Below are 21,189 nucleotides of genomic sequence, written 5' to 3'. Positions count from 1 at the left end.
CACAAACTAATATGCGCCTAAAAACAGGCTTCACCCCGCCAACGTAACTTGCCTACGCCGGCGTACGGTGGGTGCACATTTAGGCTGGACGCATGGTGGCGCTCCCATTGATCAACCATTCAAATATGCAAATGAGGGAAATACGTCAATTCACGAACGTGCGTGTGCCCGGCGCATGCTACGCGAGGTGCGCGTAAGTTGTACGTCCGGCGTAAAGTTATGCCCCATAAAGGAGGTGCAACCCGGCAACAGACATGCACCGGTTGTATCTGTAAGATTAGATGTCCTGCGCATCCCCTCCTCTTACATTAAATGTTAACAGCCCCCCACCATCAGAAGTTGAGTCCCGCACTCTCCCTTACATCACAGTGAACCCCCTTTCCTTAAGCTGCTGCTGGGAAGAAGCTGGATGCATTGCTTAAAAGCAGAAAGTAAGGGTCTTAAGGAGGACCAGAGGAGGGAGAGGGCCACATGAAATGGCCTGAAGGGCCAGATTCGGCCCACAGGCCTTGTGTTTGATATCTGTGCTGTACAGTCTGGCTTCCACCCACAACATTCTACTGAAACTGCCCTACTAAAACTCACCAATGACCTACTAACTGCTAAAACCAATGGCCATTACTCCATACTCTTAGACCTCTCTTCTGCCTTTGACACAGTTGACCACATGCTCCTCCTCAGCAAATTACACTCCCTTGGCCTTTGTGATTCTGGTTCTCCTCCTACCTATCTCAGCGCACTTTCAGTGTGACTTACAACTCCATCTCCTCCGCTTCTCTTCCTCTTTCTGTTGGGGTACCCCAAGGGTCTGTCCTTGGGCCCCTCCTATTCTCACTCTATACCTCTTCCCTGGGCCAGTTTATAACCTCCCATGGCTTCCAACACCACCTCTATGCCGACAACACTCAGATCTATCTCTCCACTCCTCAACTCACCCCCTCATCTCCTCACGGATCTCAAACATACTGTGGATGTCGCACAACTTCCTCAAACTCAATCTTTCTAAAACTGAGCTTGTTATATATCTTACTTCACCCCCTCCCCCCCATTTGACTTTGCCATTAATATTAACAGCTCAACTATTGGTCCCTCCGCACACGCCAGGGTGCTGGGTATAATCCTTCACTCTGACCTCTCCTTCAGCCCCCACATCCAATCACTGGCTAAATCCTGCTGCCTTAATCTCCGCAACATCTCCAGAATTCGACCCTTCCTGACTAATGAAACCACAAAGCAACTTATTCACTCCTTGATTATTTCCCGCCTTGACTACTGCAACTCTCTCCTTAATGGCCTACCCTTACGCTGGTTATCCCCCCTTCAGTCTATTATAAATGCTGCTGCTAGACTAATACACCTCACTAACCAATCCGTGACTGCTGCTCCTCTCTGCCAATCCCTTCACTGGCTTCCCCCACCCCACTGTATAAAATTCAAAATGCTAACCAGAACATACAAGGCCATCCACAACATCGCCACCAACTTCATCACCAACCTCATCTGCAGATATCACCCAAATCGTCCCCTCCGCTCCTCCCATGACCTCCTGCTATCTTTCTTTAACCACTTCACGTCAATGAACAATTGACGTCCGGGAAGTGGTTGTGAAATCCTGACTGGACGTCTATTGAAGTCCTGCAGGATTTCATGCTGGCGGCGCCCGTGGGGGCGCGCAGCGCGGCGATCGGTGATGCGGGGTGTCAGTATGACACCCTGCATCTCCGATCTCGGTAAAGAGCCTCCGGCGGAGACTCTTTACCACGTGATCAGCCGTGTCCAATCACGGCTGATCACGATGTAAACAGAAAGAGTCGTTGATGGCTCTTCCTCACTCGCGTCTGACAGACGCGAGTAGAGGAGAGCCGATCGGCGGCTCTCCTGACATTGGGGGTTCGCGCTGATTGTTTATCAGCGCAGCCCCCCCTCGGATGCCCACAATGGACCAGCAGGGAAGCCCACACTGGACCACCAGGGAAGGGCAGTAAAAAAAAAGGGCAGTAAAAAAAAAAAGAGAATAGATGCCAATCAGTGCCCACAAATGGGCACTGACTGGCAACATGGGCACAAGTGATGCCCAGCAATGCCATCAGTGCCACCCCTCAGTGTCCATCAGTGCCACCCCTCAGTGTCCATCATTGCCACCTCTAAGTGCCCATCCATGCCCAGTGCCCACCTATCAGTGCCCATCTGTGCCACCCATAAGTACCCATCAGTGCCACCCATGAGTGCCCATCAGTGTCGCCTATGAGTGCCCAGTGCCGCCTATGAGTGCCCATCAGTGCCGCGTATGAGTGCCCATCAGTGCTGCCTATGAGTGCCCATCAGTGCCGCATACCGGCGCCGCCTATCAGTGCCGCCTATCAGTGCTCATCATTGCCACCTCATCGGTGCCCATCAGTGCCACCTCATCGGTGCCCGTAATCAAAGTAGAAAACGTACTTATTTACAAAAAAAAATTACAGAAAAAAATAAAATTAATTTTTTTCCAAATTTTCTGTATTTTTTTAGTTGCTGCGCAAAAAAAAATCGCAGAGGTGATCAAATACCACCAAAAGACAGCTTTATTTGTGGGAACAAAATGATAAAAAAATTGTTTGGGTACAGTGTAGCATGACCGCGCAATTGTCATTCAAAGTGCGACAGCGCTGAAAGCTGAAAATTGGCTTGGGCAGGAAGGTGCGTAAGTGCCTGGTATTGAAGTGGTTAAAGGGTAAATTTCATTCATTTTTTTCCCAAAAAAATAACACAGGTTTACATTCTACAAAGCAAGTTTGTTACATAGGAGATTAACCCTCGGATGCCAAATCAGTAACTCGTATGTACGATATCAGAAACAACATGCAGATAGTACACATATTACACATAGATTGAGTAATCATCTGTGCTTAGGGCCAACTTCCCCGTCTCCAGGGAAATACCCCTATGTAAATGTATATAGAGAAGGAATATGTAAAAAATAACAGATAAACAAACAACAAAAATAATTAAAAAAAAACAACAACAAAGGGGGAACCCAAGAACAAAAGAACCTTGTGACAGAGGTTTTCCACATTTGGAGGCCAATCTGTATGCTCATCATCCCTATGATACCTTAGTGTATTTCCTACTGAGGAGGTCCGGAACCCCTTTAGGGTCTGTCCAGTCCACCTCACACCTCTATCTCCCCTGACAGCGATTTGATCCATCCAGCCCATATTTTGTAAAAAAAATTCGGACAACCCCATGAGATGTAAGTCAGCTTATATTTTGGGAGGGCTCCATTAACCAGGTCAATCCAGCAATGAAGCGATGGAGACCGCCTGCTCTCTAGCTCCCTTACCACCTCACATTCTCGCCTTCGGGACTTCTCCAGAGCCTCTCCCACCCTCTGGAACTCCCTGCCCCGGTATGTCCGATCAGCCCCTAACCTCTCCACCTTCAGGAGATCCCTGAAAACGCCTTTATTTAGGGAAGCCTATCGCACGCCCACCTAAGAACTGTCCCCAAGCCCCCCCCCCCCATCAAATCATCCCCCCCCAGCTACTACCTTTTGTATTACCTTTTGTACCACCACCCCCTCCCTTTAGTATGTAAACTGTATGAGCCAGGCCCTCCTGTACCTTTTGTATTTAAAGGGTCACTAAAGGAAAAAAAATGTATGCCTAAAATTAATGTCTACAAGGTAGACAGACAGAATAGTGTAATGATTCTGTTAAAATACAAGTAAATACCTATTAAATTCCTTCATCTATATCACCTCCGGCGTTCTAGTTTCTGTTCTCTCATTCACTTCCTGGTTTGCATCGTTTCTTCATGTAAGAACTACATTTCCCAGTATGCATTGCGGCACGCCCAGTAATTCACAGCTCCTTGAAGTCTCTAAGGCCCCGTACACACGAGAGGATCTATCCGCTGGAATTTATCAGCGGACCGGTTTCAGCGGATAGATCCGCTGGTGTGTACGATCCAGCGGATATTTTTCCGGGCGATGGATTTCCAGCGGATCAAAATTTCTTAGCATGCTAAGAAATCTATCCGCTGGAATCCAGTCCAGCTGATTGATCTGCTGGTCTGTACAGACTCAGCGGATCTATCCGTCCGATTCCCTCCCTCGCATGCGTCGTAATGATTCGACGCATGCGTGGAAGTCCTTATATTTCAGCGTCGCGCACGTCGCCGCGTCATCATCGCGGCGACGGCGCGACACGTCACCGTGGAGGGAATTCCGCGCGGATTTTGATCTGATGGTTAGTACAACCAGCAGATCAAAATCCGCCAGAGGATTTATCCGCGGAAACGGTCCTCCGGACCGTTTCCGCAGATAAATCCTCTTGTGTGTACTAGGCATAACACGTAGAGAGCGTCCTGCCACACAGATGAAGTTCCCAGGAGGGGGTGAGCACGTTACTGACCACCGCAGTAAAGCCTCCCTTCACGGTGGTGAGCAGGGCCGCTGATAGAAATCATGGGGCCCCGTACAGCCTACCTGACGGGGCCCCCTTCAGCTCCACCCCTGGTCCCGCCTTTAGCACCAACCCTGGCCCGCCTTGAAACTGTCTCTGCAGCACGTTACGGTATTGGCGGCATTGGTAGGCACCAGGAGCAGAGAACCGGGGGGGGGGGGGGGGGGGCTGCCGTCTGAAATTGAAATTGAGAAACGGGAGGGGGGGCTGCTGCGAATTGAGAAGCGGAGGGGGGCCCTTTACAAATTATTAATAAAAATGAAAAATAAAAAAAATAAAAATAAAAAAATATATAAAATAAATAAATAAACATTTATAAAAAAAAGGGGGGGGGGGGTTTGCCATTCAGGGCCCTGGGGACCTCTGGGCCCTTTAATTAAAAAAAAAACATTTATAAAAAAAAAAAAAAAAAAGGAGGTATGCCACATGGAGACCTCATGAGCCCTTTAATATATATATATATATATATATATATATATATATATATATATATATATATATATATATATATATATATATATATATGGAATAAAAAGGAAAAAAAATGAAATAATATAATATTAAAAAAAAATAATTTATAAAAAAAGGGGGATTGCCATCCAGGGCCCTGGGGACCTTTAATAATATATATATATATATATATATATATATAAATATATATATATATATATATATATATATATATATATATATATATATATATATATGAAATAAAAAAAATATATAAAAATGTATTTTTTTTTTTATAAAAAAAAGGGGTGTTTTCATCCCGGGCCCCTGGGGACCCCCGTACCCCTAAGACAAAAAATTGTCCCTTTAATAAAAAAATATATATATTAGAAAAAATATATTTTTTTTTATAAAAAAATAAATAAAAAAAATCGGGGTTGCCATCCGGGGCCCTCGGGGCCTTCGGACCCCTGGGGACCCCTGGACCTCTAAAAAAAAAAAAAAATGGCCCTTTAATAAAAATTAAAATAAAAATATATTAAAAAAAATATATATATTTTTTATAAATAAATAAATAAATAAAAAAAAGGGGAGTTGTCATCTGGGACCCTGTGGGCCTCCGGGCCCCTGGGGACCTCCGGACCCCTAAAAAAAAAAAGGGGGTTGCCATCCGGGCCCCTGCTGGCCCGGGGCCCCCTACAACAGGGCCAGTTGTACTGGCTTATCAGCGGCCCTGGTGGTGAGTAACAATCAGACAAGCAGGAAGTGAACAGAACAGAGAAGAAATAGAGCAACTTCTGAGCAAAAACGAACAATGAGGAAGTGAAAAGAGGAAAGTCTGCAGGTAAAGGATGCTTATTATGAAAAAAAAAATCCTTTACAACCCCTTTAACTGTACTGTAATTGTGCTGTCCCCCTCTACATTGTAAAGCGCTGCGTAAACTGTTGACACGATATATATTGTGTATAATAATAATATTTGTTGGATAGATTTTCTTTTCTTTTACAAAGTATTTTATTGCAAAACAAATAAATTCAACAGGTTACGTTGACAATGGGATGGTTGCATGATACTGAACATACAGAAAAAATTTTTTGGATAGATTTTATTGAATTTATGATTGCACTATGAATCTGCACAAGCACTTTATTAGCTAGATTCAGGTAGGGGCGCGTATCTTTAAGGCGGCGTAGCGTATCGTATTTACGCTACGCCGCCTTAAGTCAGAGAGGCAAGTACTGTATTCACAAAGCACTTGCCTTCTAACTTACGGCGGCATAACGTAAATGGGGCCGGCGTAAGCGCGCCTAATTCAAATGAGGATGAGGGGGCATGTTTTATGTCAATGTTTGGTGACCTGACGTGATTGACGTTTTTTTACGAAGGGCGCATGCGCCGTCCGTGTACATATCCCAGTGTGCATTGCTCCAAAGTACGGCGCAAGGACGTATTGGTTTCGACGTGAACGTAAATGACGCCCAGCCCCACTCACGGACGACTTAAGCAAACAACGTAAAAATTTAAAATTTCGACGCGGGAACGACGGCCATACTTAACATTGACTAGGCCACCTAGGGGGCAGCTTTATCTTTACGTGGCGTAACTCTTACGGAAACGGCGTATCTTTACTGCGACGGGTGCACATACATTCCTGAATCGGCGTATCTACTTATTTACATATTCTACGCCAAACTCAACGGAAGCGCCACCTAGCGGACAGCCTAAATATTGCACCCTAAGATACGACGGCGTAGGAGACTTACGCCGCTCGTATCTTAGCCTAATTTAAGCGTATCTGGTTTCCAGAATATGCTTAAATTTAAGACGGCGTAGATTCAGAGTTACGTCGGCGTATTTACTGATACGCCGGCGTAAAGCTTTCTGAATCTAGCTGTATATATGCATTGTTTTATTTATTGGATTTAGAGCAGCACCAAGTATAATATTTTGCACTATATCCTTTAAATTGTCTATAGTGCCTCCTTGAAACCCCCCCTCTAAAATAATTGGATATTCACAGGTGCCTGACATTTTACTTTGTCATGTATGACTGTAGCTGTCAGCTTTTATTCAAAGATGTTTTGTGTCTAGTCAATTCAATATAAAATAGTTCTTTATTCAAGATAATGGTTTAAAAAAAAAAAAAAATTATGAAACAAAAAATGAAAAGAATGACACCTATTGTGAAATACTGGATAGCAGCATTTGTGCAAATAATCGCATACAATTTCCCCAAAAATTGTGTTATATTTATTATATTATATCAGAAATGACAGAAAATACAGCGATCTGAGAGACGTAGATGCCAACATTAGAATCATTTTCTACCTATTAGGAGAATAGGAAGTACCGTGTATATATATATAGGTTTCTAAATCTGTAAACTTGTTGCAATTAGAATTCTTTACACTTTGCTCTTTCCATATGCACTTTATTACCTCTTTATCTGATGGTCTGGTCCTGCCTCCGTAACCCGGGTTCTATAAATATAAGGACGCCCTATGTAGTGTTTACTTCTGACTTCCACATCCGAGATACTCAGGGAACCTGTCGAGATGAAGCTTCTGGGAATCCTGCTTGTGCTCTCCGCTTTCACTTCCAAAGGTAACTTACTTTTTTATACATTTTTTATAATTTTCGGGAATACAATTAGACGTGGACTGACAACTGTAGATTAAAAATAATGGCCTAGATTCAGAGAGCAATTGCGTCTGCATAACCATAGTAACGCAGCGCAATTGCTTACTTGCCGGCGTATCGAATGCTCCTGATTCAGGAACCTCGATACGCTGACTGCAGCCTAAGATATGAATGGCATAAGGCTTCTTATGCCATCGTATCGTAGGCTGCATTCTTACGATGGCCGCTAGGGGGTCAGCGTATAGTATGCAAATTGCATACTAACGGCGATTCACAACATTACGCGAGCCCTGCGTACGCAGTTTACGTCGTTTGCGTACGTCGGGTTTCGCGTAAGGCTGCTCCTTCTAATAGCAGGGGCAGCCAATGCTACGTATACCCGTCGTTCCCACGTCGCAAAGTTACAATTTTACGTCGTTTGCGTAAGTGAATCGTGAATGGCGCTGGACGCCATTCACGTTCACTTTGAAGCAAATGACCTCCTTGCGACGTCATTTGCCGAAAGTTTCCCGACGGAGCATGCGCACTACGTACGGCGCGGGAACGCGCCTAATTTAAATGATCCATGCCCCCTACGGGATCATTTAAATTACGCGCCCTTACGCCGGGCATTTTTGAGGAGCGCCCACGCAATTTACGGAGCTACTGCTCCGTGAATCAAGGGTAGCGCAGGTAATTTGCGGAGGCGCAGCGGCAAAACGGTGCGATGCGCCTCCGTAAAAACTACGCAAATCTACCTGAATCTACCCCAATAATAATAATAATAATTTCCATAAACTAAAGCGCAAGTAGAGAAATATTTTGTAAAGATTTAATCTTTTTCATCTCTCTGTATATTTATGGAAAGAAATTATAATTGTATGCGGCACTAGACACAATTATGCAAACATTGGTGGACAATAAATAGAAACATTGGTAGACAAAAGATAAATACAATAAATAAAAAATAAATAAAAAATACGTACAGTTGTAGAGTAAAAAGATTTTCAGCAGTAACAGGACACCATAGGACAAAAAACCCTGCCCATGCAAACATTGTAGATAGATAAGAGGTGGAAACAAGGCACAAAGGAATACAATGTACAGGGGGGGGGGGGGGATTTACTAGTCTGCACCCAGAATCTGGTGCTGTTCTGCATAGTAGCCAATCAGCTTTGAAACCTGGAAGCTGATTGGTTTCTATGAAGAGCTGCACCAGATTTTGCACTCTCCAGTTTTAGTAACCTACAGTATGTCCTACCGACAGTATCTCACAAGAGTAAGTACACCCCTCACATTTTTGTAAATATTTATTTTCTTCTATCTTTTCATGTGACAACACTGAAGAAATGACACTTTGCTACAATGTTGTGTAGTGAGTGTACAGCTTGTATAACAGTGTAAATTTGTTGTCCCCTCAAAATAACAACACACAGCCATTAATGTCTAAACCACTGGCAACAAAAGTGAGGACACCCCTAAGAGAAAATGTCCAAATTGGGCCCAAAGTGTCAATATTTTGTGTGGCCGCCATTATTTTCCAGCATTGCCTTAACCCTCTTGGGCATGGAGATCACCAGAGATTCACAGGTTGCCACTGGAGTCCTCTTCCCCTCCTCCATGATGACATCACAGAGCTGGTGGATGTTGGAGATCTTGCGCTCCTCCACTCTCCGTTTGAGGGGTCCCACAGATGCTCAATAGGGTTTAGGTCTGGAGACATGCTTGGCCAGTCCATCACCTTTACCCTCAGCTTCTTTAGCAAGGCAGTGGTGGTCTTTTAGGTGTAATTGGGGTTGTTATCATGTTGGAATACTTAGGGGTGTACTCACTTTTGTTGCCAGCAATTTAGACATTAATGGCTGTGTGCATAGGCGTCCGCTGAATTTTTTTCAGGGGGGGGCACTTCCGCAGCAGCAATACACAGTCGCATTTAACCCTTTCTTCAAACGCTAGCAGGGGTTAAAAGCACCCTGCTAGCGGCCAAATAGCGCAGCTAAAACGTTGGTAAAGCAGCACTTTACTGATAACGCAGCCAGCTGGCAGTGTGAAATAGCTCTTGAGATAATTCAGCTTCACTCCATGCCCATATAAATATAGCCTAGAGAATGTACAGACCCCCCTTCAGCACAGATAGACCTCAATTCAGCACAGACCCCCCATTCTGCACAGACCCCCTCTTCAGCACAGATGGACCCCCATTCAGCACAAACCCCTCCTTCAGCACAGATGGACCCCCATTCAGCACAAACCCCTCCTTCAGCACAGATGGACCCCCATTCAGCACAAACCCCTCCTTCAGCACAGATGGACCCCCCATCCCATTCAGTACCTCATATCAGCCATCAGCGTTTCCTACTGAAACTAGTGCTTAGTCATAGCATGACATAGCATAACAGCTATGATTAAGCACCAGTTTCAGTGCGAAACGGGTCAGAGGTCGGGTTTTATTTTATTTTGCTGTCACTTGTAGTGCTTTTTTTAATAAAGGCTACAATTTGTTCAGAGTGCCGCTGTCCAGAGACAATTTTTTTCCCTGCCCACACTTGCAATGCCGGAGCCGCGGAGAGGAGAAGGAGAGAGTGACTGTTCATTAAAATTAAGCAGGTACACTTTTTGTAGCTGCTGACTTTTAATAAACACAGAAATGGGTGGAACTCCGCTTTACCTGCACAGGAAATATGTTAGGCCGCCGTACACATGGAGAATGGTCCGACGGGCCATTTCCATCGGTTCACCGCTGAAGTGGCCTAATGGTCTGATGTGCGTACACACCATCGTTCCAAAAACCGATCGGGTCAGAACGCGGTGACGTCAAACACACGACGTGCTGAATAAAACTAAGTCCAATGCTTCCAAGCATGCGTCGACTTGATTCTGAGCGGGTTTTGAACCGATGCTTTCTGTACTAACCATCGGTTTGGACCGATCGGACAGCGGGGCATCGGGTCGATTTTAAAGCATGTTTTAAAATTTTCGACCGAAGGATAACAGAGCGATGGGCTATACACACGGTCGGTTTGGACCGATGAAACTGAACCTCGGTCCATTCTCATCGGATTTGCCCGACCGTGTGTACGCGGCCTCAGTCTACGCTAAATGGCAGAGCTGCGTAAATCACAGTAGTGACTGGACAAAATTACGAATCACTCGACAGGCTAAAAAAAAATCTCCCCTATATTTATTTCTTCTGTGCATTTATTGGGTAGCCTGGGGACATAGGCGTGCGCACAGGGTTTGTCAGGTGTGCCTGGGCACACCCTAATGACCCTGTGCTGGGAAAATTCCCTCTGCTACTTGGCTGCAGAGAAGGCAACTATGGAATCTCTGTCCTCAGTTCCTTTTCTGTCTCAAAAGTGATACATCAGGGGTCTGTTTAGACCCATTACATTTCACATAGGCCCCCATGAGGCTCCCGATTTTTATTTTTATTTTTTAAATAAAATAATATTGTAAAAAAACTGAATATATTGTAAAAAATAATAAAATTGTAAAAAGGTCATAATAAAAAAAATAAACTGATACCAGTCTCTGCCCTTTTGACACCGTCCACTGCTTTACCAACACTGTTCGTTGCCCTATTCCTTTGGGGTGCACACCCTAATGCACTAGGCTGCGCACACCTATGCCTGGGGATCATCTTTAAAATACTTTGCCTTTTATTTTGCAGGTTATTCAATCGTATGCAAAAATTGTTGGCATTTTGCAACAACACCATGTACGGAACCAACTGTGTCATGCCCAAATGATCAAATTTGTGTTGCCGCCTTAACTATGGTCATAGAGGGTAAGTTTGCCACTGACTTATACATTTGTTTGTCCTTATTGTCCCCAACATCTTTCCCTATTACTGTATACACAGGAACCCATACCATATGTGTTCAGAACATATGGCTGCATGGGCGTAGCATAAGGGGTTGCAGGGGTAACAAATGCAACCCTGCCCCAAGCTCCAGGGAGCCCCTACAGCCTCCCTGTCATATTATCATATCCTCCACAAAGTCCATCTCCGATCTGCTCTAGGGCTCCATAACCATGCTCCAGTACTGGACTTCCACTTTGCCCTCCACAGTCCACACCCCTCTGTTCTCATTGGCGGGGGGAAGCTGTGAGCCATTTTCTGAATGAAGAGAAGCACGGGGTGAGAACAGCCCAGGATGGGGAAGTGTCTGTGCTGTGTGCTGGCAACATGGAATGGTAACCAAGCTCAGCGAGTTAAGAGGAGAAGAGTGCCGTCCTGTAGCCACGATGGGACGGATGTTACTGGTGAGGTAATACACCGCTCAGTGTCTCCTGGTCACAGGCTGGGATTCTTTGTACCCCCCATCCAGAGATGTCTGCTTACCCCACTTCCCTGACAACTGGGGTAATGACACACACCTCCGGGAGGTGACCTTCCCCCAACACCTGCCAACACTGACAAAGAAACTTTCAGAAATTGCTAAAACAAAATCCTTAACACCTCCTAAGGGGTCCCTGAAGGGCAGCAGGCTCCAGATTTTGTGTCACATGGCTTTGCCCCCCCAGATCTAAGTTGGGCCCCCCCAAAGCCCCTTGACCACCTCCTCCACCCTGGATTCTATGCCCGGCTGCTGAGCTCCTTTCCCACTACAGCACTCTATACTGCTCCTCCTCCGCAGGGCTAAAATCACATTCCTTTACAACACAGCCAGTCAACCACGATCTGCACAGGGTGCATCTGCCTACTGCAACTACACTGCCATTCCGACCAGAGAATTTCACAGGTCAGAAGAACATAAGAGCCAGATACACCCGACGACTTCTGACAGACTGTGTGTAAAGGAATGTGATTTCAACCATGTGTAGTGTGTGTGGGTGGGGGGGGGGGGGGTAGGGGCTGTATACAGTGCTGGGTTGGGAAAGGAGCTCTACAAAGCGGTGAGCCCTGATTCTCCAGTGGTGATCCTTGTCCTCTGATTCTCCAGTGGTGATCCTTGTCCTCTGATTCTCCAGTGGTGATCCCTGTCCTCTGATTCTGTAGTGGTGATCCTTGTCCTCTGATTCTCCAGTGGTGATCCCTGTCCTCTGATTCTCCAGCGGTGATCCCTGTCCTCTGATTCTCCAGCGGTGATCCCTGTCCTCTGATTCTCCAGCGGTGATCCCTGTCCTCTCATTCTCCAGCGGTGATCCCTGTCCTCTCATTCTCCAGCGGTGATCCCTGTCCTCTGATTCTCCAGTGGTGATCCCTGTCCTCTGATTCTCCCCATCAGAGCCCCCCACAGCAGGTGTCCCCATTAGAGCCCCCCCCCACATCAGGTGTTATCGAAGATCAGTACCTGTCCAATAGATCCCTGTAGCTCAGGGGCACTCGGAGAGCATTTCTGGGAGTGCACAGGATGATTGGTAGCAGCTCTGACCAACCCAGAAGCCTCTCATCACACCGCCTATGGGAGAAGAGCTGACACACGCAGAGGGGGCGGGGCAGACAGGAGACTGCTCCACGTGCACCGGACAGAATTAATTAGTGGAGCCTAGTACCGGAACATGTTCCGGTACTAGGCTACGCTGTGGTACCCAACCCGGATTCTGGGGACAGTGGGAGGTATGCGCTCTTGTCAGTTGCCAGCGGAGAGAGCAAGCAGGATGGGGAAGCTCAGCACCCGCTACATGCGCTCCGCCTCTGGACACAGACAAGGAGGAGGGAGGGGAGCACTTTGGAGCTTCGGCACTCCCCCGTCTGCGGCGCCTGGGTGTGGAGCACCCCGCGCACCCTGCCTAGGATCGGCCCTGTACGTGGCATTACACTACAAGTTGCTCAGTGATGACCATGGGAATTTAGAAATCAAACATCCTACATTATGTCAGTCTGCTCTACAATACAGTGATCTTGCTTTACATGCTGCTGATATCTACCAAGATGTAATTCTGTGTCTTATATAACATGCAGGAACTAAAATTACACCACAATATTCCGTATCATGCGGAACACAGAGTGAGTGTAACGTCACTGGAAGCCTGAACTTCATCTATGGCAGGATCTTGACTGGAACTTCATGCTGCTCCACTGATAACTGCGATCCACCTACACCGCAACGTAAGTACATAAGGAACCCTTTTCTGTTATGGTAAAGACTTGACAACGCCTAAATTCCAAAAACATTATCGCTCTTTTTCTGACCTTCTCTCTGTCTCTTTCATGATTGAGTTCTTCAAGGGATAACTAAGTAAAATGGTCTTGTCGGCCAACAGGCATGTCAGGCCCCGTACACACATCCGAGAAACTTGACGGGCAAAACACATCGTTTTGCTCGTCGAGTTCCTTGTAAAGCCGCCGAGGATCTCGGCGAGCCAAGTTTCCTCATTGACTAACGAGGAAATAGAGAACATGTCCTCTATTTGGCTCGACGAGTTCCTCGTCGGTTTCCTCGGCCAAAAGTGTACACACGACCGGGTTTCTCGGCAGAATACGGCTCCGATCGAGTTTCTGGCTGAATTCTGCCGAGAAACTCGGTCGTGTGTACGGGGCCTAAGTGTAGTCCCATCCCTGTAGGAGCCGCTAGTGTCCTCTCTTGTTCAGCTCTTCAACCAGGCAAACAGTTTGTTCCATAGCCAAGCACACACTTATGCCGTGTACACACGATCGGAATTTCCGATGAAAAAAGTCAGACTGAATTTTTTCATCGAAAATTCCTATCGTGTGTGGGCCCCATCTGACTTTTTCCTGTCGGAGGTTCGAAATAGAACATGTTTCCGATCGTCTGTGTGGAACTCCGACGGAGTCACTGCGTTTTGGACGTCGGAATTTGGTCTGACAGTGTGTATGCAAGACAGCTTGAACGGAATTCCGACGGGAAATTCCATCGGTTTTTATCCCATCGGAAACTCAGATCGTGTGTACGGGGCATTAGGCTTGTTTCTTCAATAATCAGTCTACAGATGATCCAACACAGATACAGCAGCACTGTGAAACACACAAGACTCCCTAGCTGAAAAAATGTAGCTTCCCTGTTAGGCAGGAAAGCTGCTATATTTTACCTCAAAGTCTCCTGTTAAGCAGGACACCATGCTAACCAGGGCTCTTACTGAGTCCAGTAAGGCCGCGTACAGATGAGCATACATGTACGATAAAACCGGTCCGCCGGACCGTTTTCACCGTACATGTATGCCCGGGGATTTCTGTATGGTGGCTGTACTCACCATCATACAGAAATCCGCGCGTAAACATTAGAGGCGACGTGGGCGGCCCTGCCAGTTAAATGCTTCCACGCATGCGTCAAAGTCATTTGACGCATGCGAGGGATGGCGGGCGCTCGGACATGTACGGTAGGTCTGTACAGACGACCGAACATGTCCGAGCGGGCAGGATTCCAGCAAGCTGTTTTAAAACAAGTCCAGAAATATTTGCCCGCTGGGAAAAGGCCCGGCGGGCAAATGTTTGCTGGAATCCTGCCCGCTCTGGCCTACACACGACCGAACATGTCTGCTGAAACTGGTCCGCGGACCAGTTTCAGCAGACATGTTCGGTCGTCTGTACGGGGCCTAAGAGTATCCAATTTTTTTCATCAGTGGTTGATTCACAATCTATGGTGATTTCCTTACTGGAAGGTGGCCTATCCTTCAGAGGTCAAATATATCTTCAATTCGGAAATGAAAAAATTTAAAATGAAAAAATCCGAAATTGAAAAATAAGAACAAAAATCCGAAAATAAGAAACGAAAATCTGAAAATTTGAAAACTCGAAATAATAACTAACTAACCAATAATAATATTACTAATAATAACTATTACTAACTATTAACTTATAGGTATTGGAATTTCCTTTCAAATTTGGCTGTTAGTTAAAGTTAACGAATACAAATTTATCCAAAGTTACGAATTATGCGAAATAACGAATGCCGCATTTAAACAAATGGAATGTAACAAATTAATAACAATAAATAATAATAATAATTCTAATAAAAACTTTTTTATTATTATATATTATTTTTAATGTGCTACCTTCCTTCCATTCGTTTAGATGCGGGATTCATTTTTTCGGATAATTCGTAACTTCGGATAAATTTGTATACAGTATGTTACGTTCACTAACAGCCAAATTTGAAAGAAAAATTCCAATACCTATAATTAAATAGTTAGTTATTATTAGTTAGTTAGTTAGTTAGTTAGTTAGTTATTATTTCGGATTTTCAAATTGTAGTTTTTTTTTAATTTTCGGGTTTTCACTTATTTTAAAATAGCTCTTTATGCCTAGTTTACACTTGCTTCAAAATATCGTACATGCTCCAGTCCATTTATATGTCTGCAGGCATTATCCTGCTCAAGCCCATCTGACCGTCTTTTTCATAAAGAGGTCAACCAGGTCTGGTAAGCACAATTCACTACTTGTGCACATTGGGTGTCGTACTAATTATCCAGGTGGTGGAAGATCAATAAGTTTGCACGACCGGAGATGGTTTTTGTATCACAGCAAGAAATATATCTAGAGGATTTTCGAGCATTGATGTTGTGTCTTTGTTTGCACCAATGGGACTTTATTATTTACTTTTGATTTATTGATTGATTTATCACGTACAACAGGACACATTTTTTATTATTTACTTGTTGATGCATATTATAGGATAAGTTGTGTAATTACATATTACTCTATAGTGCCCCCAGTACACTTTTTAGCATTGCTTCAAAATATGGCTTTGTTAAAGCGGTAGTTCACCCTCACTCACATGATTTTACCATCGAGACAGGCATTGTAGCGCGAGCTACAGTATGCCTGTCCCGATTTTTTTAACCCCGGACTCACCTTGTAATCGTACATTATCGATTTCGGCTCCCGCGGGGAATGGGCGTGCCTATGGAGAGGGAGGATGATTGACGGCCGGCCCTGGCACGTCACTCTCCCCGAAGACAGCCGGAGTAGGTCTCGGCTCTTCACGGCGCCTGCGCACAGGCTATGCGCAGGCGCCGTGAAGAGCCAAGCCTATTTCGGCTATTTCCGGAGAAGCGTGACGCGCCAGAGCCGGCCGTCAATCATCCTCCGTCTCCATAGGCACGCCCATTCCCCGGTATCTTCGATGTACGAGTACAAGGTGAGTACGGGGGTAAAAAAATCGGGACAGGCATACTGTAGCTCGCGCTACAATGCCTGATTTTATGGTAGAAGAAAAAAATATATATTTTTTTGCGTTCATAGGGTGAACCCCCGCTTTAAAGCTCTCTGAACTCCAGTCAAATCTCCTGTCACTAAATGCTTGGTGCTTCGATGAGGCTTCCATGAAGCTTCAGTGTGGCTACGCTGAGGCTTCGGTGGGGCTTAGGTGGGGCTTTGGTGAGGCTTTGGTAAGGTTTTGTTGAGGCTTTGGTGGGGCTTTGGTGGGGCTTCAGTGGGGCTTCAAGCAAGCTTTGCCATAGGCTTCTATGGAGGCTTTGAAGATGCTTTGAAGCACCACTGAAGCTACATGGGGTATAATATTTGAAGCGAAGCCGAAGCAAAGCAAAGAAAAGCAAAAGCAGGTGTAGACAAGACTGTAAGCTAACCATTTTATTTAGTGACCTGAGCTTTGATTAGCGTTCAACAAGCTTTAACAGAGCGTGTCCGAAGCCTTGTTGAAGCCTTGTTGAAGCCTTGTTGAAGCCTTTTGAAGCCTTGTTGAAGCCTTGTTGAAGCCTTGTTGAAGCAAGTGTAAATGAGCCCAAAGTGGAACTGTATGTACAAAAGAAAAATGGGCGAACAGGCAGGATTATGAATGCAGAAACTACGTGCTTTGTAGGATAGCATTGAAATTGTTGACTAGGTTTTCATATACAATATTGTTCAAGTGCTTATCATCACCATTTGCTTTACTTTAGTACCAGTGGAGAGCTCAGTAAAGAACGGGCTGACGTGTCGGACCTGTTATTCGGGCACATCTGACTACTGTTATACCGGAGATAAAATAGAATGCACCGGGGATCAGAATAAATGTGGACGTATGGCTAGAACACTAACTGGTACGTTGCATGAGGGTAAACCTGGACTATTCCCTAGAGTTTGTTGTATTTCTTCACTTGCTTGTATTTTTAACATCTCACCACTCTAGTACAATGCTTTGTAATCAACAGTATGAAATTTACAGATATAAAGTAATTCTTAGGTGAAGGTACCAACTTACGTACCTAAATATGTTCCAAATGCATCCCGTTTATGTTTTAGAGGGTAAAGCCATCTTTAGACAGTTGTCCATGCTTGGTTGACTTGTACAAAATTCCATTCATTTGGGATCAAAACATACAAACTCATGTATTCCCTTACATGACCTTATCCTAAAATGCTTCTGTAGTTCTCCTTAATAGGGATTGGGTGAAACTTAGTTCAGCCGAACCCATGGGAAACTGCCACATGATAGAAGGCTGCCCTCCCAGGAATTTCCTGCCCCGCAGCTGCATGTAACAACACGGGTAAAATGCTGATGACATCATTGACCTTATATGGCAACATGGCCATATTCGGACCATGTACCATGATGACATGTACTGTACATTATATATATATATATATATATATATATATATATATATTGCAGTATCTCACAAAAGTGAGTACACCCCTCACAGTGTAAATGCTGTCCCCTCAAAATAACTCAACACAAGGCCATTAATATCTAAACCAGGGGTCTCCATACTTTTCAAGCAAAGGGCCAGTTTACGGTCTTTCAGACTTCAGGGGGGCCGGATTCTGACCATTCAGAGTAGAAAATGCCCAAGGGCCAAGCATCAGTGAGAATAAACATGGCCCCAGTGTTGGTGGGCAGTAGGTGGTGGAATAGTGCGCCATCATTGCTATTAGTCTAAGAAATGTTGTCCCATTGTTGGTGCCATTGGGAGGAATAGTGGCTCATATCGTTGGGAGCAATATTGCCCCAAGGGCCGGATGAAGGCTAGCAAAGGTCCGCATCTAAGTAAAAAAGTCCAAATTGGGCCCAAAGTGTCAATATTTTGTGTGGCCACCATTATTTTCCAGCACTGCCTTAACCCTTTTAGGCATAGAGTTCACCAGAGCTTCACAGGTTGCCACTGGAGTCCTCTTTCACTCCTCCATGATGACATCACGGAGCTGGTGGATGTTAGAGACCTTGCACTCCTCCACCTTACGTCTGGTGACTACCCCACAGGAGCTAAATAGGGTTTAGGTCTGGAGAAATGCTTGGGCAGTGCATTACCTTTACCCTCAGGTTCTTTAGCAAGGCAGTGGCCGTCTTGGTGTGTTTGGGGTCGTTATTATTTTGGAATACTGCCCTGCGGCCCAGTCTCTGAAGGGAGGGGATCATGCTCTGCTTCAGTATGTCACAGTATGTGTTGGCATTAATCCCATCCAAAGATCTCCTCCAAGACAAATATGGTAGACCCCCCACCCAGTGGTCACCAGAACAAACAGTAAGGGTAGATGCCCCCTAATGGTCACCAAGACAAATAGTCAGGGTAGACCCTCCTCCCAATGGTCACCTTAACAAACAGTTAGGGTAAATCCCCAATGGTCACCAAGACAAATAGTCAGGGTAGACCCTCCACCCAATGGTCACCAGAACAAACAGTTAGGGTAGATCCCCCAGTGGTCACGAGAACAAATAGGGTAGAGCCCCCCAATGGTCACCAGGACAAATAGTCAGGATAGACCCCCAATGGTCACCAGGACAAATAGTCAGGATAGACCCCCCAATGTGTGACATAGACCAGTATGAGAACCTTCCCCACTCTATAAAAAGCTAGATAAACATTCAACCTTGACATCCCCTTTAATTAACAGTGTATGAACTGATACAAAGTATCATATTACCTAAATGTTGTGTTTTTATTTTCCTCCACACATTCCTCCAGGAACATTCAATACGAAGGATGCTACCCGTGGCTGCACCACTGAAAGCTTCTGTGGTATACTGGGCAACAAGAAGGATTCTATCAATGGTTTAAACGTTGACATGGCGATGTACTGCAGCGATGGAGCAACCGGCCTCTACAGCGGACTTATCTACTTCGTAATTGTTGCCTTGCTGACCACACTGCTTTTTTAAATGAGAAAAACAAGAAAGTTGTAACTGTTGATTATTTTCATAAAGTTTTAAAGCAAATTAAAAGCCAAAAAATATTTTTTTTTTTGTTTTTGGATGGGGTCAGGTTTTTATTGCCTTGTGTTCCCAATAAAGACATCCTTCTCTCATTTCGCCTTGGAGGCCTGGTCCCCAAAAAATCCAACATCTTACAACTGCCATTGGAACAAAGATGGAGGAGTAACCATCCAGTGGGGACACGTGTGCCAGTTGTAACTGTCCAAGAGGGAACATTCGACACTTTGTAAAGATTTGTCCTTTGACTTATTTTTCTGCTCAGGAACAAGAAGTAAAGCCTCGTACACACGCTCGGTTTTCTCGGCAAGAACCACCAAGAAAACTGCTGGCAGAGCTTTCTTGCCGAGTAAACTGAGCGTGTGTACGAGGCTTTCAGGTTTCCCGTCAAAAAAACTGCCCAGAATCTCGACGAGAAAATCAGAGAACCTGCTCTCTATTTTCTCGTCGTGATTCTCGGCAGTGTTTTCCTGCCGAGAAACCCGAGATTGTGTATACTTACCTGTCGTCGTGGAAACCCGCGCATGTTCTAAATGACTTTGACGCATGCGCAGTAGCTTCCTAGGCATAGGTAGGGTGTAGCAAGATGGTGGCGACGGCATAGAATGTGACGAGCGCTTGCTTGTGGTAGTTACCGTATTTATCGAGGTATTGCGCGCTCTGGCGTATAGCACGCACTCCTAAAGTGGACCCGCATTCCTGTGAAAAAAAGATTTTAGTACTTACAGTTTTGGTGTCTTGCGCGGCGTCCATCGGTGGCCTCGTCGGGTCCGGCGTCCGTCTGCGGCTTCGGTGGTGTCCTCGTCGGGTCCGGCGTCCTTCTGCGGTGTCCTCCCCGCTCGCTCGATCTCCGCTTCCCGCGCTGAGTTTGAACTACTGCGCCGGCATATACCGAGCGCAGTACACTCGTGTATAGTCGGGCAGGCTCGTCTCCTCTCGCGGTCACGTCCCGTGCGTCCTGTACGTCCAGGACGTGACTGCGAGAGGAGCCGAGCCTGCCCGACTATACACGAGTGTACTGCGCTCGGTATATGCCGGAGCAGTAGTTCAAACTCGGCGCGGGATGCGGGTATCGGCATATATCGCGCACCCACGATTTTGCCCTGAATTTCAGGGCAAAAAAGTGTGCGGTATACGCCGATAAATACGGTAATGATGTCACACCATTTGTGCCATTCAAAAGAAGGGCGGTTCTTTAGAATGGAGTGTCTGTACACTGGGCTGGCAAGAGATTCTTCCCAATAATCTCGTCAGGAAAAACAACGGTTTTTTCCTGACGAGATTCTGGGCCGTGTGTACAGGGCTTAAGGGAAATATTCCCAATGGAGAAAAAAAAATGAAAGGGCTTTACACATTCTATAGTTTATCCAAAATGAAAAAAAAAAATGTTGGCTTTAGATATAATTTGAAGGCTCTTTAATAACTATATACAGTTTTTAATTATTATATAATTAGGTTTAATTTATGATATTCCTCAAGGTCACCTAATGACATTAAGCTAATAGAACTTCAAAGACAATCTGGGAGGGAGGTAAAAGCTCTTTACTTAACCGATCCCCCTGGGCAACAATGCTCTCCAATGCTCTGGTGGTGAACTGTCCCTTGGCTGGCTGCCTCGTGTCCA

General features: G+C 45.4%; 1 protein-coding gene across 1 annotated transcript; it reads left to right on the top strand.

Moving 5' to 3' along the window:
• The first annotated feature begins 7,393 nt into the window (after window positions 1–7,393).
• LOC120916322 (phospholipase A2 inhibitor and Ly6/PLAUR domain-containing protein-like) lies at window positions 7,394–19,587 on the top strand. The gene is made up of 5 exons (XM_040327228.1): window positions 7,394–7,497; window positions 11,183–11,299; window positions 13,421–13,567; window positions 17,317–17,457; window positions 19,321–19,587. Exons 1-5 carry the CDS (start codon window positions 7,449–7,451, stop codon window positions 19,512–19,514), a joined length of 648 nt encoding a protein of 215 aa, XP_040183162.1. The 5' UTR covers window positions 7,394–7,448; the 3' UTR covers window positions 19,515–19,587.
• The last annotated feature ends 1,602 nt before the right edge of the window (window positions 19,588–21,189 follow it).

This window comes from Rana temporaria, chromosome 10 (assembly GCF_905171775.1).
Source record: "Rana temporaria chromosome 10, aRanTem1.1, whole genome shotgun sequence".
Taxonomy (NCBI): Eukaryota; Metazoa; Chordata; class Amphibia; order Anura; family Ranidae; genus Rana; species Rana temporaria.
This window is presented reverse-complemented; position numbering and strand designations above follow the sequence as displayed.